This window comes from Bradysia coprophila, unplaced genomic scaffold (assembly GCF_014529535.1).
Source record: "Bradysia coprophila strain Holo2 unplaced genomic scaffold, BU_Bcop_v1 contig_138, whole genome shotgun sequence".
NCBI lineage: Eukaryota > Metazoa > Arthropoda > Insecta > Diptera > Sciaridae > Bradysia > Bradysia coprophila.
In genome coordinates, this window is record NW_023503409.1 from 3,054,174 (window position 1) to 3,072,186 (window position 18,013).

The 18,013-nt window shown below is 33.5% G+C and overlaps 2 protein-coding genes across 2 annotated transcripts in view; one reads left to right on the top strand and one right to left on the bottom strand.

The window, feature by feature from the left end:
• LOC119073435 (protein Shroom) overlaps window positions 1–18,013 on the bottom strand; it is a 102,528-nt gene that overhangs the window by 52,306 nt on the left and 32,209 nt on the right. Inside the window, exon 4 of the mRNA XM_037178916.1 lies at window positions 15,723–15,925. Coding sequence (XP_037034811.1) covers window positions 15,723–15,925 — 203 coding nt within the window. The remainder of the gene's footprint in view (window positions 1–15,722; window positions 15,926–18,013) is intronic.
• On the top strand, window positions 12,384–13,810 carry LOC119073551 (BTB/POZ domain-containing protein 6-A-like). Its single transcript, XM_037179105.1, has 2 exons — window positions 12,384–12,473; window positions 12,549–13,810. The coding sequence occupies exon 2, from the start codon at window positions 12,563–12,565 to the stop codon at window positions 13,784–13,786; it is 1,224 nt and encodes a 407-aa protein (XP_037035000.1). The 5' UTR covers window positions 12,384–12,473; window positions 12,549–12,562; the 3' UTR covers window positions 13,787–13,810.

The following is an 18,013-nucleotide window of genomic DNA, read 5'->3' on the forward strand; positions in this document are numbered from 1 at the left end:
CGAAAAAAATTCTTTTAAGAATACGATTTCACCCAAAAATTGTCGTATATCCCAGATTACTAGTCCAATTAAATTGCAATGTTCGAGTTTAACCACATGAATTTCGCTACTGGTCGAAATTGATTTTTGAAGCCTCTGAGAATTACACGAGCTATCGGTTTCTCAAGCAAGCAAGCAAAAACTCTTTTGGGAAGTACTTCTAAACTGTTAGACAAGAAATCCAGAATTTCACTACTCGTCAAATAAGAAATTTTTCTGGAAATCCGTTGCAAAAATGTCGTGGTATAACAAGTTATCTTTACAATTACTCCAAACTCACTACTCCAATATGTCATTCTCTGTCAATTAAAACAAAAAATTTGAAAATCTGGTAAAAATTACTCAAGTAAACAGTAACAAGAGAAAGCGTCTATGTAGAATTTCTCCCATCTCGTTGTTCGAACATTATCCATCAGCAAACTCAGCCTCAAGAGTTTCAATCTTCGTCGATTAAGACAAAATCTTTGAAAATCGGATAAGAATTATGGAAGTTAACGCGGTAACAAGTAAAAAACTCTCTTGAGAATTACTCCCAACTCATTACTCCAATATTGCCCATCCACGAACTTAACCTCATGATTTTCATTCTCCGTCGATTAAAACCAAAATTTTGAAAATCAGTAAAGAATTACTCGAGTTATCGAGTCCACAAGGAAAAGCGTCTGTGAAGAATTTCTCCCATCTCGTTGTTCTAACATTATCCATCTGCAAACTCAACCTCAAGAATTTCAATCTTCGTCGAATTACACAAAAAATTTGAAAATCTGATAAGAATTACGGAAGTTATCGCGGTAACAAGGAATAAAATTCTCTTGAGAATTACTCCCATCTCATTACCCCAATATTGCCCATCTACGAACTTAACCTCATGATTTTCATTCGCCATCGATTAAAACCAAAATTTTGCAAATCGGTAAAGAATTACTCGAGTTATCGAGTCCACAAGTGTACGGAAGTTTTCTGTATTTAACGTTTTTTGCCAATGTAGAACATTTTCAAAATATCAAAGTGAACTTAGCGTTACGGACATTTAAGGGTATTTTCTTTCATAAGACCCTGACTTTCAGTCAAGGGAATAAAAAGTAATAACAAATTGATTCTGTAGGTGGTTGTTGTTTTGCTGGTTTACAAAACCTTGAGAGTTTGTTATTATTTATGTTAGTTTTTCTGTTTATTTTCGATTCCTTTATTTCCTAGTGAAAGAGTAACATAAAAAAACAATCAAAATAACGAGAAATATGTACAGTCATATAACTATTTGGATAAGCCTTTGGACGATTATTGTCTTATTAATTCGACATAGCACGTATAGTTATCATTTCTAATTTGTTTTAATTCTGATGTTTCATTTGAATTCATAAAAAAGGGTATCATCTGACCCATTGTAGTTATTTTTGACATAATTATTATTCTCCATACCACTGGTACAAAGCCGCGGTATGTTGTCTTCACCGCCTAAATTACTATACAATAGCCCTACTCACGTTAAAAAAAATTGGTTCAGATCTCTCGGAGGAATGTCGATTTCGTTTCTTTATTGGACACTAAACAATTCTCTAGAACATCATAATTGACAAAAAATTGTTTCCGAGTCGCGCAACGCGTTTGAAGTTTACATGAAAACGCATAGAAACGCATGGTAACGCATAGAAACGCATGCATTTTCGATTGCGTTGCGCGACTCGGAAACAATTTTTTGTCAATTATGATGTTCTAGAGTATTGTTTAGGATTCGATAAAGAAACGAAATCGACATTCCTCCGAAGGATCTGAACCAAATTTTTTTAACGTGAGTAGGGCTACTATACAATTACCAATGCGTAATGCATTGGTCATCTTATCTCATCACATTATTACCATTTTATAACGTGACAGTCTGTGCGTGCGGTGTTGGTTGGCTTATTTAAATTTTAATTTGAAGATTTTTATTTCTACTTTTCATCAGTCGGGCAACAGACGGTAACACGCATCTCTCCATTCACGATTTCATCTGAATTTTTATGTTGGAGATGAAACGTTCCATTTACATAAGTGCTAGGTATTGTTTATATCAACGTCTGCATTATTACGATTGCACAATATTATATTGTAAAAAGAAATTATCATTCTCATCATAAGCAATAAATAATTATTAAATTACAAGATTTTGATTCATATCGGCAGCATATTTGTAATTGTCAAGTAACAAGTATTAACATTTACAAATTGAGACAATTTTGATGACCGAATGTTTGAATAAAAATTTTCCATTTATTCATTTCCTACAATTTTTGACCCTAGAACTGATCCTTTACCCACTGACATACTTATGAAAGTATTCCGACTCAAACTGTGAAGACAAAGAAAGTCATTCCCGCACTTCAGGTAAATTTATGGACTCAAATAACTTAGTCACGTACTGTTAATCCTTAAAAGATTTAAATCTAGGTTCATAATTGAATCGGTGAATTATCATTAATTCTCTTTATTTAATTCTCTTTATTTTCCATATAAGCCAGTGACATTTTTCACTACCTTTTAGCTTGAGAAAATTCTTTTTATTGAATATGAACGTTGATGATGACGAGACTCGATGGGACTCACATCTGTTATCGCCAGAAGTCTCATGGTAGAAATAAGCAATGAGCTCACGGTATTTTTTTTGGCATATCTTTTAGCATATCTTTTCAAAAAAAATTTTTGTTTCCAAAAAATATTTTTGTTTTCAAAAAAAGTTTTGTAAGTATATAAAGAATTTTGGTTTTCAAAAAAAAAGTTTTGTTTTAGTATATAAGGAGTTTGGTTGAAGAAAAAGTAACAAAACTAAAGTTTTGCTTTTTCTACATATGAGAAAATATGGTAATAATTGATTGCAAAGAGAAATAATTTTGAAATGAGAACGAAAAGAAGATTGAGATAAAAGTGAATAAATGAATGGTAATTTGTTTTTCGCAATTCCGGTCCATAATCATCACCTTTCCATTCATCCATTTAATGTCGTTTTGAAGGTATTTATTTCACAGTGCGTTTTTGATTATTTTTTTCGCACTTGGGCTTTTTCACATTTTTTTCGCACGCTACATAGCTTAGTACCTTTAAGAAAGACTAAATTTTATAAATAAAAACTTTGCACAGACCAGGATTTGAACATCCAACACCAAAATTCTTCCAAACACCAAGCAACGACCATAGCCATTCGGCTACAGAGTCACACAATTATACAGAACGCATTGTTGAAGCGTACATACTAAGCATTGACTACTTGATTTTATTTAGCGCGTCTCTATACATCACATTGCAATGTGTATATAGTGCAGGTTGCCTGATCGTTCAAATGAATTCATGTTTGCATGTGAATGTTTGGGAGAAATTTTGGTAATATTTTGCATTGGAAAGGTGATTATGGCCCGAAATTGCGAAAAACGTTGTATCTACCACGGTAGGTATTCCGGTATTTTTTCGCACACGACGTCTTGTCGACCTCGGCTTCGCCTCGGATCGACAATCGACATCTAGTGCGAAAAAATACCTTCATACCTACCTTGGTAGATAAATAACTATTAGAGCAACGGATTGAGTTTCCTTTTAAAAATTGCTCTCTCTTTATCTGTTGTGTTATACATCATTTTCTATGACTTCGCAAAAAAACTATAAGTTTGTGGATGATTATTGTTATTGAAACAAATCAATGGATCGGTGGTTAGATGTAATATTTTTGAACTTTTTTTTCTGTAAATTCAGTTTTATGTAAAACAAATTAGACGAAGCGAGAGAAAAAAAAATTAACTCCTAAGTTACCGACACCGTTCCGGCGCCCGGCTCGCATTGCGGCCCTCCGCTTCGCTCCGGGGCAATGGGCCGGATCGCTCGGCGTGTTAAAACACTTTTTAAGTGCAATGAAAATTGGTATTCGTTTCGTAAAAAAATGAATTCTGTGGGGACGAACTAAACTCCTTTACGGCCAGCGTTTTGATCGATCCTAGGAGATTTATCCTTTTACGAAATGTAACGTAAAGGAGTTTAGTTCGTCCCCACAGAATTCATTTTTTTACGAAACGAATACCAATTTTCATTGCACATAAAAAGTGTTTTAACACGCCGAGCGATCCGGCCCATTGCCCCGGAGCGAAGCGGAGGGCCGCAATGCGAGCCGGGCGCCGGAACGGTGTCGGTAACTTAGGAGTTAATTTTTTTTCTCTCGCTTCGTCTCCTTGATTGATCCGTTACGAAATGTAACGTAAAGGCGTTTTGCTCGATTCTAGGACATACATCCTTCTACGAAATGGAACATAAGGGCGTTTTACTAGATCCTAGGACATACATCATTTTAGCATACAGTTTAGCAGTCTATTATAGCTAGATATGGAAATAATAAATGTATGGAAGAAACAAATCAACAAATTAAAAAGTTGAGAGAATACTTTCAGAAAAATAGAATTTAAAAACGGAGCCTCAAATGGAGAAAAACAACTAAAAACTGAGATAAAAAATTTAGAAAAGGGATTATATTAAACCGGGAGATAAAAAAATCAAAAAGGGAAATATTTTTGGAGATAAAAAATTCACAGTTGGAGATATGAAATTCATAAAAGGAGTTAAAAACAATTAATATAGGAGAGATAAAAATCAAATTTCGAGATAGAAAATACAATCTTGGAGATAATAATTTCGTTTTGGAGATAAATATTTAAATTTTGGAAATAATTAAAATAGTAAAAGAGATAAATTAATTGAAAATGAAGTTAAAAAACATAAAAGAGGAGATAAATATATATTAAAATGGAAATATTTAATTTAAAAAGGGAGATACCGAAATTAATAAAATGGAGATAAAATAAATTCAAAGTGGAGATATAAAATTCAAAAAATGGAGATAAAAAAATTAGAAATGGAAGTAAAAATCGAAGATAAAAAATTCGAAATTGCAGATAAATATTTAACGCGTTTACAATTGTGGAGCGGTTTGACAGATGGAAAGTTGGTTTCTTCGGCAAAGTTGTTGGCTGAAAGTGACCACACCACAGTGTACGCTTCTATGTAATAGTGACCACCCCCTCGATTTTTTTAACTTTTTGTGTGAAGCAGATGGAAAGTTGGTCTCTTCGGCAAAGTTGTTCGGTATTGAAACAGTGGTTGTGGTGTGGGGTGTAGAAGGGTACGGGTTTCACCAAATTGACGGTTTTCAACAAAGGGAAATGGAAAAATGTGTACGTGAAACGGAAAAATGACTACGGGGAACGAGGTGTTTTTCGATAATAGGTGTTTAACACGCCGAGCGATCCGGCCCATTGCCCCGGAGCGAAGCGGAGGGCCGCAATGCGAGCCGGGCGCCGGAACGGTGTCGGTAACTTAGGTGTTAATTTTTTTTCTCTCGCTTCGTCTAATAATTTTTCCGGGGCAGAAATGTGCTGAAATTACTGCGACTGGCAGATGGAGTGTTTATTAGTCACAAACCCTTAAAGGGCCTTTTTACATAAAGCAAAGTCAGGTTTTAGTGACCATTCCCTCGAGCAGATGCAGAGTTAGTTTCTTCGGTAAAGAATTATTCTGTATTGAAAGAGTGGTTGTGTGGAAGGGACCAAAGTGTAAGCTATTGAGCTATTGTGTGTTACTGACCACCCCCTCGATTTTCGTATATCTCTTTTAAGCAAATGTAGAGTTGCTTTCGAACAGGTGTTTCTCAATAACAGGTGTCTGCCCGGTCTAGCTTGCTAAGATGCGACGTGGCACGAAGTGCCACGGGATGTAGACTAGTTATTGAAGAGTTGTAAGGTTGCAACTTCATTTCAGCTGCGGTCTGTTTTCTAGTTTTCGAACTCAAGGAAGATAAAATAGTTACAAATGTGAGTCGTTGTTCAAAATCCAGATACAAACCCTTGTGAATGGGTTAACACAATTCACCTTAATATCCATCTTAAGATATATAGTTCCACTGTTCTAACTCAAGTAAACAACTGCAGGCTAATTTTTTAAGATTTTTCGATTTACCACTCATGTGTGCCAGATTCGTCTCTAATGATAACGATCTTCAACTTTTTTTTACAAAAACGAAAAAAGAAAAAAAAGTAAGATTTTGCGGTGAGGGTCAAACTTTAAAAGTTTAGGCTTTTTATAAAGTCGAACAACTATTACTAAAACCAATACTTTAAGGTATAGATTCTTAGAAATTTTATATTGTATCAATACAGTTAGAGACAATGCAATTTCAGGATGAATTTGCTTCAGCTGTTTTTAAGCTAATCCAAATATAAAAACAAAACTGTTTATAGGTTTCTTTCATCGTACAGTAAAAACCCAATGAAAGTATACTCAATAGGTGGGTAAATCCACGTATTTTGTGACAGTGATTTTTCTCTTTCACTCTCACAACATCACCACTGTATTGTAGCGATAGCGCTCTACAATATCCATTTTCACATTTGGTAACATGACTTACGGTGTGTTTTTTCGCATCTTCTTTGGTGCATATTCGTACATTGAAAAGAGACAAAATTCTGTTTTGGTAACATGACTTACGCTGGAATTTCCCAGGTATGGTCTAATGTCAAAATTTCTATGGAGTGTAGGAAATAGCAATTTCATATAAACAAACTCACCTTTCAATGATTTTAATTGAGAGGTGAATTTTTTAGATAAAATCGCTATTTCCTCCGGATTGTATGGACATTGGAAAGACTGACTCGAAGGAGTGACGAGAGCAATTTCCTCAATCTATTTTACATCATGAAAACTAAAAAGGTGTTTCATAAAAAGAGGCCCTAGAAACCAAAATGGTCCAGGGCGCTGAATATGCTGGATGCGGCACTGTGCCTGCCACTACAATTTTGCACAATTAGAGCGCTTGCTATGAAAACTGACTCAAGTTTCAAAAATTTGTATGCACATTACATGACGTAATAAAATTCAAAAATTGAGATAATTTTCACTAAATTTTGGAATTAAGAAAATTAATTTTGGAAATAAATAAAATAAAAAAGATGATAAAAAACTAAATTCTGAAAATGAAAAATTTAGTTTTGGAGATAAATGAATATATTTTACAGATAAAAAATTTAATTTTGAAGATAAATATATATTAAAATGAAAATTTTAAATTAAAAATTGGAGATAACGATATTACAAAAATGGAGATAAAAAATAATTAAAATGAAGATATTAAATTCAAAAAAGGAGACGGTATGACTCCAAATTTAATTTTATTATCTCCTGTTTTTAATTATTTATCTGCAATTTCAAATATTTTATCTTCGACTTTTAATTTTATACCTCCATTTCTGTTTTTTATATCTCCTTTTTTGATTTTTATATTTCCTTTTTTGATTTTTATATCTCCCGTTTATTACTATCCTTTAGAAAAGTAGATAGGCGTTGTCCAAAAAAGACGTCACGTTTTTTTCGATTTTTTTTGAGGTGGGTCCATCCTAAATCACACCATGTCCGCTTTCTGATTTTGGGGTCCATCCCCCAAAGCGGACGTCCGTATAAGGGAAAAGTAAATTCAAGTTAAACAGCATAAGTATATTCTAAAACCAAAAAAATCACACAAAAGTCATGGTTCGATAACTGCCGCAGAAGAATCGATTTTTGAGGACTTAGACGACTTTGCATGCTTTGTCAACGTTGAGAAAAATTTCGATTTCAATTTTATGTCTTTCCACTCAATACATTTTTAGTTCACTAATGGTGAAAATAAACTTTTCTAATGGTGCACAATTCAGATGACTTTTGTAAAATCAATTCACAGCTTTTAATAGAGCATGCAATCCTCTACCAATATTCAAAGAGTATCAAACTGTCTTCGTCTTGGACGTATATCACCATTGAACAATGGCGAATTTTCGACTTTAGCTGGATTAGCTACGTGGCCAGGTTGTAGAGGGAAGCCATTTTAACACGAATTAGCTTAGAGTTAGTCCCTCTATCCGTTGCGATAACAATCTGTATTCAAATTGACTCGTGTTCTGTTCGGTCATGTATGCCGAGCGGATCCGGAAAATAAATACAGTTTCGTGTAGTACTCGAGTCCCTCAATCAGAACATAAAGAAATATCAGAGATGCTAACTTCTTTTAAGTGTTTTAACAAAGAGAGGACGTCCGATTTCAGAGAATGTGGGTCCGTCGCATATGTCAGAACACGTCACGTTTTTCGAAAAGTGGGTCCGTCCCTATGAGCGTGACTTCCTTTTTGAATGACGGTATACTATGACTCCGTTTTCAATAAAATTATCTCGCTTTGTTAATTATTTATCTCCGTTTATAAGAAATCTCGAGAAAATTCATTTTTCTGAGTTATCAATTTCTATTTATTGGAAATAAAATTTCCTTTTCTATGAAATAACTTTCTTTTTTTGGTATATCAAAATTTGCTTTTGGTGATATCAGAATTATTTTTTCGGGTCATCAATTCCTTTTTTTTGGATATCAGAATTCCTTTTTTGGGTATCAATTTCAAATTTCGGTGAATCATAATCATTTTTGGGGATATCAATTTCGAGAGATCAAATTTTTAAAGGTTTGACATCTTTATTATTTATTTAAGATATCAAAATTTATTATTTTTTAGTGTATCATGCTGACAGGATATCAAAAATCTTTTTTCAAAACATCGAAAACCTTTTTTTAGGATATCAAAATCATTTTTCAGTGTATCACTTTAATTCGATGCCTTTCTAAATTATTTCTCTTTGCAATCAATTATTACCATATTTTCTCATATGTAGAAAAAGCAAAACTTTAGTTTTGTTCCTTTTTCTTCAACCAAACTCCTTATATACTAAAACAAAACTTTTTTTTTGAAAACCAAAATTCTTTATATACTTACAAAACTTTTTTTGAAAACAAAAATATTTTTTGGAAACAAAATTTTTTTTTGAAAAGATATGCTAAAAGATATGCCAAAAAAAATACCGTATGAGCTCAGGCTAATGCGATTTGTTTTAGTAAAACGTGCGTTACAGCTAATGAAGTAAAAGATTTTGGAAGTATGTTGAAAATACTCTGATCAGAAGAAGTAATAGATGCGATCGTTGACATTAATTTATCCTGATTATAATACTGAAAATTAGTATTATATGTTAGTGATACCATAATTTCCTTGACTGAAAGTCAGGATCTTAGGGCAGAAAATTACTCGAAGTGTCCGCAACGCTGAAATACGGAAAACGTCTTTAATCAACGCACTTCAAGCAAAAGTGGTACTCTAAATAGGGTACTGAAACTTGACAGTGCTCCATACAAAATTTTGCTTTGTAAAAAGAGTGGGGATCAAATTTCATACAAAAAGTACTCTATTTGGCAGCTGTCATTAACAGCACTTTTGCTTGAAGTGCGTTGCTTTAATGCTTGTTACCACAATAACTCGCGTAATTCTCAACCGATACTCAAAATTTTGGTTTTAATCGACGAAGAATGCAAAGAATGAGGTTAAGTACGTAGTTGGACAATATTAAAGTAGAGAGATGGGATTCTAAAATTCTCATTTTTTTCACTTGTAACCATTTAAAACTACGAATGTAAGCAAGACGTTATCTGATTATTAATTTGGAACTTAGCCGCTTAGAAATTAACTTATTTCTAGAATCAATGGATTTAAGTTGCAGTCTGAATTTTAATGCAAAGCAAACTTTAAAAGACTTGCAGAATGAATAAAATCAATTTGGTGCTATTCTGCTGTTACGTGTTAAGCAAAAAGATCTTGAAAATGTGATCATGCATAAAACTGCTGAGACCTTTTTTTCTTTCTTCCAACTAAACAATCTCTTCACCGCTTCGATTGAAAATATTGGATACTCCTAATATTGCCCTTGCAGAATGACAAAGAAATGTATGCCGTGGACGCTATTAATTTATGGACTATCTTTTCGACCTTAAACTCATTCATGTTTCTCAATTCAATTCTTGGGACTACCTTCAACAACTATCAAAGAAAAAATCAATTTTACGCAAGTGTCATAGATTTCTCAACAAAGGTTCAGTGTAATTACAAAATGAAAACAAAAATAAATTAAAATAATGGATGAACGCACTAAACCATAAAGGTTACATACATATACATTCTATGAAGAAAAAAAAATCGAATAAAAACAATCACCTAGCTTTATTCATATCATATTAATTTAACGTTTCGTAGAATGATGCATGGTAAATGGTGGTAAAAACAGCACACAACACAATCAGAAAAAAAAAACTGCATAAATAATTTTGGAATTATAAAAATGTATATATGGATACGTGAACTGGAAAAGCTTCTCAAAATACGTGTACAATAGAAAAATATTTCAAATTTCAAAATAATTAATTTAATAAATAATTAGTGAAATAAAAATATCCATGGTACAGTTGGAAAAAGAATATTAATTTCATATTATACACAGATATGTGAGAATGAATAATGCAAAGGTATTCTTTGTCGATTCGTGCATGACATGCAATAAGATCATATGGTACGAACATATCTATGAGAAAGTGATTCGAAAAAAACAACAACCATAGACACAGACTGTTGATCTTCACTTTTAGTCGCTTTTAAATTTACATTTACATTCATGCCTGATATGCATTTCGAGTGTAAATTTTTGTTCTTTCGTTTTTTAAAATGATAATGAATAGAGTTCAACAATTTTTCTTTTCCGATTTAAGAACTGTTGAATCAGGGTCGTAAAGGAATAAAGTGAATCTCGGAGCAGGTCAGGTTTACCTGAATCTGAAATTAAAAGTTTTTTTTTTTTATTTAAACCTGATAGAGCTATGTTAGCTCAGCTAGCAATACAAACTAAGAAAAAAAAATGCTGTGGAACGATAAAGTTTTCGAAATATTTAGCACACTTAAATAACTACTGGAACATTTGCTCAGGTTGAGTTTGAGTCGAAATGAAATCTTGTCGAATTTTCTATGGTTCTACTTAACGTTGCTACCAATTAGATAATATTTATACTGTGACTGTAGGCTAGGTACTCCTTATTGCTTTTCACATGCAGCTGATGCATACCTAATTTCAGGGTGAAGGTTACCGTTATTTCGAAAGGTAGCGTTAGTCAAATTGTGAGCCCAATTAAAGAATGTAATTGAAATGAAAAGGTAGCCTTTTACAGACGGGCTATCTGGTTCCTAGAAATCTATTTAAAAAAAATTATTAATGAGATTATTTTTATCGCTTGCCTGTGAGAAATCTAACATCGCTGCTAAATTTGTCAACGTTGACTCGGAACACAGTTTAAACGAACCAGTAAGATTGATAGAATGGATCATTATCGAATAGCGGTTTCTTCACTAATACATATAGAATATGTTGTCATTTTCATCCAGTCCAGATAACCTATAAAATAAATTCTTTCAAATATTTCCTTTTTTGAAATTGGATTATAACTCCAATTTCAATCCAATTTCAAAGAAGTAAAAATTTGAAAGAATTTATTTTTTAGGTTATCTGGATGAAAATGACAACTTATTTGACATCTCGAACGACATTAGAGAACGTCAGATTTAGCGTTACGCTAAATGCCACACACTAACGCTAACGCTGAATCCATACGCTAATGACAAATGCCGACGTTAAAGGCAACATTAATGAATTAGTCGACACCATGTTGTTTTTAAGGTTCAGCCGCCAATATAAAACACTTTTTCATCTCTAAATATATCAGTAATCGCTGTTTGAAATTTAAAAATTAATCCATTGCTATAATTCTAAGGTCCGTTAATATTAGATTTATTTGCAAGAAATTTACTAAAATTAAAAATTTATTTATTAAATACGGAAACATCAACAACAATCTCATGTTGACGGGACCTTAGAATTATGGCAATAAATTAATTTTAAAATTTCAAACAGCGATTGCCGATATATTTAGAGATGAAAAAGTGCCTGATATTGGCGGCCACACAGATGTTAAACTTAAAAGCAACATGGCGTCGACTAACTCATTAATGTTGCCTTTATCGTTGGGATTTAGCGTTAGCGTTAGTGTGTGGCATTTAGCGTTAACAAAATCTGACGTTCTCTATTGACAACGTCTTCGACGCGTTTATTCTTGTTGTCATTTCTCGCAACAGATGTCACCAGTTAACTGTACCACTGTATGTAAAATGGCTACCGTGACGCAAGATGTCCAACAGTAAGTATTTAATTTTCGTGTATGTATGAACAAAGGTAAAACTAACTCATTTAGATTGGTGTAATGAAATGAAATTAGTGTGAACTACAAAATATTGGTAGATCTAATGGATTTTTTGTGATTTTCATAAATTCACGCTCAAATTTTTATTTTCGGTTTAATCACGAAAAAATTCCAGAGAGTTGATAATTTTACGGCTGGGACGCCGTTTATCAAATCTCTAAAAAATTCATGCGTCGATACGGTCGATACCCATTTGACATTTCATATAAACACCTACGGAAGTCGATAACTACATTCACACGATATAAAATTCCACGAAACTTCCATCCAATAACATGTAAGTGCCAAGCTCATATTCCTCGTTCAAAGGTTACTTTCAGTGAATATTGTAAAATTCGTTTATGTTTTGCAGTTTAATTTCACAAGATGTTGAAATTTTGCTTATTTGCGCACCATACGTTTAATGTACAACGTCATTATCTGAATGAAGAGACGGCGGACGTTTTTTTCCTTTGTGGAAATAATGAAATGGAAGAACGCATTCCAGCTCACAAAATCCTTCTGGCCGCATCGACCGATGTGTTTGATACGATGTTCTACGGTCCGCTTCGCGAGGGTGACGAGATTAAAATAGACGATGCTACGCCGGACGGTTTCCGTCAATTTTTGCGCTATTTCTACTTTAACGGTATGGAACTAAGCTTGGAATTCATCGATGAAGTTATGTATTTGGCAAAAAAGTATCTGGTCGATTCGTATTTTGCTGAATGCTCCCAATTTTTATCGCTACAAACGGAAGCAAAAGGAATACTCATCGCGTACAAACAATCGATTCGGTTTGGCCTATCTAAATTGAAGACAGAAATGGAAAATTCTATCGAAGACTACTCAAATCGCATTTTTCATTCGGAATATTTTGCTGCCATCGATCGCGATTTTCTGAAACAAATAATTGAAATACCACGTTTCCGCATTGCGAATTCAGAACTCATTTTTGACGCTTGCATATGGTGGGCACAAGCCGCTTGCAAACGGGCAAACACCGATATATTGGTTATGCAAAACCTTCGCGATCAATTGGGCGATTGTTTTCAGCGGATCGAATTCAGTGCAATGAAGCGCAACAAAATCGCAGAATGTGTTGAAAAATTTGGTGATTTATTCACTGCGCAAGAGCTGCAACAATTTGTATTCATGGTTTTAGCGAAGAGCCCGAGTAATACAAAGGCGAGCTACGGTAGCCATGCCGAATATGAAATTTCTAAACAAACTGATCTCATGGTAGAACTAACAAAGGGATCACAGGAGAAGCTGCAATTTATTCCAAAAAAACGATCGCTACTGAACGCTTTTTCATTAAGTCAATGTACAAAATTTAGTGACGAGGATGTATATCTGGCAAGCGTTTTCAAAATTTCCACAGATAAAAACCAAAAACTTCTTCTTCTAACGGACTTTTTCCCATTTGGAGACAATTCTGATTTTCGAGAAGGAATCATTTTGGAAGCAGACTCCATTTACTCTATTGAAATCCTGTTTTTGGGTAAAGCGAGTTTTTTTGGTCGGGAAATAGAACATTCAGAAGTAATTGAAATTTTGCCTGAGACAAACACTAAACTCATTGCTTCATTGGATTTGTATATGGATTAACCAATAAATTATTAATAAAACTTTCACCAAATCGTGTTTTTGTCTATCTGAGCTAAATACAATGAAATGGCTGTGTTCGCACCTATCGCTATGATTTGAACAAATAATACGTCAAGAATATCCCACTCATCCCTAAAATAAAATTCCTTCTGCAGTCTGCAACAACCAACCACTCTATGAGCACGCATCGAATTGACATCAGCTTGTTGACATATTTTTGTGTGTTGATCGAACTAAAGTCAATTATTCTTTGAAGTCAATATTCGACAATTTTTTTAATGTCATCTCTTGTTCAACGATAATGTATAGCAGCAAAAGTTTGTTTTTCGTGGACGGTGTAAAAGCGCTGCATAAAAATTAGCTGTTCAAAAACAAAATGTTTGCTTTACACGCCAGTACATTATGCACATTTGTATATGAAAATATTTTTACATGCTACATGCGTCGAAAACCGTACTTTTCATGTTTTAAGCACTTTTTTCGACGCCCACAGCATGTAAAATCCATTAATCGTGATAAAAATGAAAAGTCTCGTTTTCGTGTGTTTATTGACCTCGGCTTCGCCTCGGATCAACAAAATTCACATGAAAACTCTACTTTTCATCTTTTTATCCCTAGTCATGTAATAGTACATTACTATACCAGTGAAGTAATTTGATATCTCGTATCCAGATGAGTAAAAGTATCCGAGGGCTTCAGCCCGAGGTACTTTTACTCATCGTGATACGAGATATCAAATTATTTCACGTGTAAAGTATGGCGTTTTACTTTACGAGCGAGGGAATGGGTCTTCACTAGTGAGGGAATGGCCATATTACCTCACTAGTAAAGTAAAATACTATTTCCCTATCACCTACAGAAAATTGTCATAGGTCTGTTCCAAGGCCATACGAATTGTCAAATTTCATCCATAGACAACATAACCTAAACAATTTTTGCAAAAATTCAAAGGTTATGTCGTCTGTGGATGAAATCGTCGTGGTTCGCGTTGTCAAAGTTCGCGTTTACAGTTATTTGGAACAAACCTATTACATGCATGTTTGGGAAATTGTTCATTGCATGTACACATACATGTAATCCTTACATTGTAATGACAACTTTCCCTAGGTGACACGAGTAAAATAACACACATTGGATGCTGGAAGCAATTCATCAATTCGGGACAATGTAATGAGACTCGCAAACTCACTTATGTGTTTTAAGCAACTTACTCTTGAAACTTCTTTATCGACTTAGTAAGTATTTAGATTTAAATAAATAAATAACGTCTGAAACTGGAATTTATTTAAGTAAATAGCAAATCTAGTACTTCAAAATTTACGAAGATAAGTGAATGTGTTTCTACAGTAGTTTTTCTAGAAGTATGATCAATTTTTTACCTGACTCACAAATTGACCACAACGATAAATTTTAGTAATCGAGTCAAACCTGATATGAAAGGCAGGTTACCTGAAACATTTTAGGGAAACCTGATCTAACAAGTTTCCATAATCAAGGGTCTCATAATCTTTTCTATTAAAATTAATATTGCTTGCGGTTTAAGGCGGTCGATCTATTCCCAGCTTTAGAATTAATTAAAAAAGGCTTATTGATCGTTAACCAAATTCTTTGGCAATATCAACAGACCAACACAAAATTTACCAACAATTCACGGCCATTAAACTTTGAGATTAAAAAAATATGCGAAATAAGTGTTGGCCGAGTAAATGATGAAGTACAAATACATTAAAATGCACGGAGGATGTAACTTTTGTTCGATAGTTTTCAATTTTTTGATGAGGGGGTGTATTTGAAAAATGAATTGATTTGTAGTTTCAACAACGAACAATTTTATTGTTTCTTTTTATATATGCTCCGTATCAGTGCGTAAATCTATAAACGTATCTACAACACAAGTTTTCGCTAGACAATAACCATTTCATAATAGTTAACTTACCCGAACCGGATATGTTCGATGAATTAGTTGCATGACTCGATACAGACACATCGCTCATGGAGCCTAACCATTTTAATGTTTCCGATGACGATGTACTTTCCGAGCTATTATTCTCTGTAATGTTATTTGCGGAGGAAGCCGATTGAAGATCTGACTGTGACCAGTGAGACGATCTTGACAATAATTCACTCTCTTGCCGTAATCTGAAAACAATGAAATTCAATAAATAGAAATCATCAAAAAATAATTGGTAACTGTGATGCAAAAATTTTAGTTTTGTACAGTACGTGGGAATGGTTATGCTCCTAAGGCTAAATTTTTCATTGGTTAATAAGATTTCTTACATTTCTCATCTTGGATCTTGTAAGTTGACTAAAAAAAAATCTCCCAGAAATCTTCAGTAACATCAACCGAATTATATCTTAATTTAAACCGGTTGCAAGATCTTGTTCTTCTTTAACGAACACATAGTTTCAACTAACACCATATCTTACTAAGTTGAGTCACTCGTCTAGGAGTATTAGTCATAATACCCAACTTTTCTACAAGCACCAGTTTCAGCTCACTAAATATCAGTTTTATATAATCCGCAACATTCCGAGTAAGAAACAAATCAACCAATCAATAGATCAGTGAATTAAAGAAACGTATATCACTTGGAAGGGTCAACAATTGGATTACAATTTAATGTCGCTTCAGGCTACCATCTATTCGAATTACTACAGCTACAGATCTTAAAGCGAATAATCATTGACTATCGTACGAGTTAACTGGACCATTCATATATCGGCTTTTATATGCACAAAATTATGTGCAATGTGAATGTTGAAAAAGTGTCATGAAAATTGACTCGTTTGAATGAAATATCGACTGCCATTGGTAAAATGTTATTTGCTTAGATGTTATTATAATAGCGTGCAAGCGTACCACCGTCTAAATCGACCGATACACATCGATTTATGCTTTAATAGTAATAACAATACATTACTTAACATTTAGAAAAACAATATACAATGCACTGCAAATAACGAAACTCATATCAATGACCTAATAATATTGAAATGAATAATCCAAGCAATTAAGTTAAATATAAATCGATTAATCTGTGAATTACATTGTTTCATGGCGGTTTGTAATTGTGTACTATGCGAAATAGCAACAGGAAATTTTCCGTGTCCGCTATAATCTGGACAGTATACTCAAATGCTCATATTAATACATCTTATGTTCTGTGTCGTTTTTCATTTGTATTTTTTTGAAATTTTTCGTCATCAACGTTGGTTGCTGAATTTGCAAGATAGTTTGTAATGAAAACGTGCGATTAGAATTTGTTAGACATACAGAGCACGTTTCGGTACGGTCAACTGATTTGTGTGAGCAATATGATTGGCAACTATTTTTTTTGTCAGTAGTATTGATTCATTAAGGCAGAAAATTTAGTTTTTTTTTGTGTCATCAAAGAAATAATTTATGGCAGTAAATTCAGTGTAGTGGCAGTATATGATATTAATACAATTGAACGGCAACTGTATCACCATACAGCGATTAAATGCTGTTACTTCTTTTATCTATAATTTCCAAAATATCACTAACTATTAGAAAGCAAATCTAGTACGTATTTAGTTAAACTATACTTGAACATTGAAGTCATTGCTTTTTCTCGTTTTTATCGGTAATAGATTTGTAAAGTATCTATGTCTCTACCACAAGATCCCTATAGAAATTAGTTGTGTGCTCTGTGTATTCAACAGATGAAGCTACCGGTTGATGGTATTAAAAGTAAGTGTCTCTCATTAGGCGAAACCTACAAAGCTACTCTCTATGACCTAATGGCTTCTAATAAATACTATCGATGCATGCGCCGCTCTTATCAAGTATGGTGATAAGAAGGGCGGCTGATCATGTTAAACGGGTCTTAGTACACATTGTAAAATTAATTTTCCAGAAACTTGGGTAGGAAGTGATTCTCCAAAACTATGCACTATCGGTTTCTATTCGCAGTGATATCATACCATCAACCATTCTAATATATTTCTTCAATTTGCAAATGAATGTAGCTTCCTAAATTGCTGATGAATGTCCATCCCACTACGTCATCAAAAATCAGAATATCAGATAGCTTCATCACATCTTTCACCAATTCTTTAAATTCTAATCTTGTATGGAAAGAATGCAATCAGAAAATTTTCAAACGAACGCAGGCCGCTTCAGCTTCACCGCTTGAACATTGCACAACTAAAATTTTATTTCAATTTTTTATTCTGAGAATTTTTTTGCGAGTAAATAAATTA

Bases quoted from the DNA above. Each gene is read 5' to 3' on its own strand.
- LOC119073551 (XM_037179105.1), top strand. From the start codon at position 12,563: ATGTTGAAATTTTGCTTATTTGCGCACCATACGTTTAATGTACAACGT.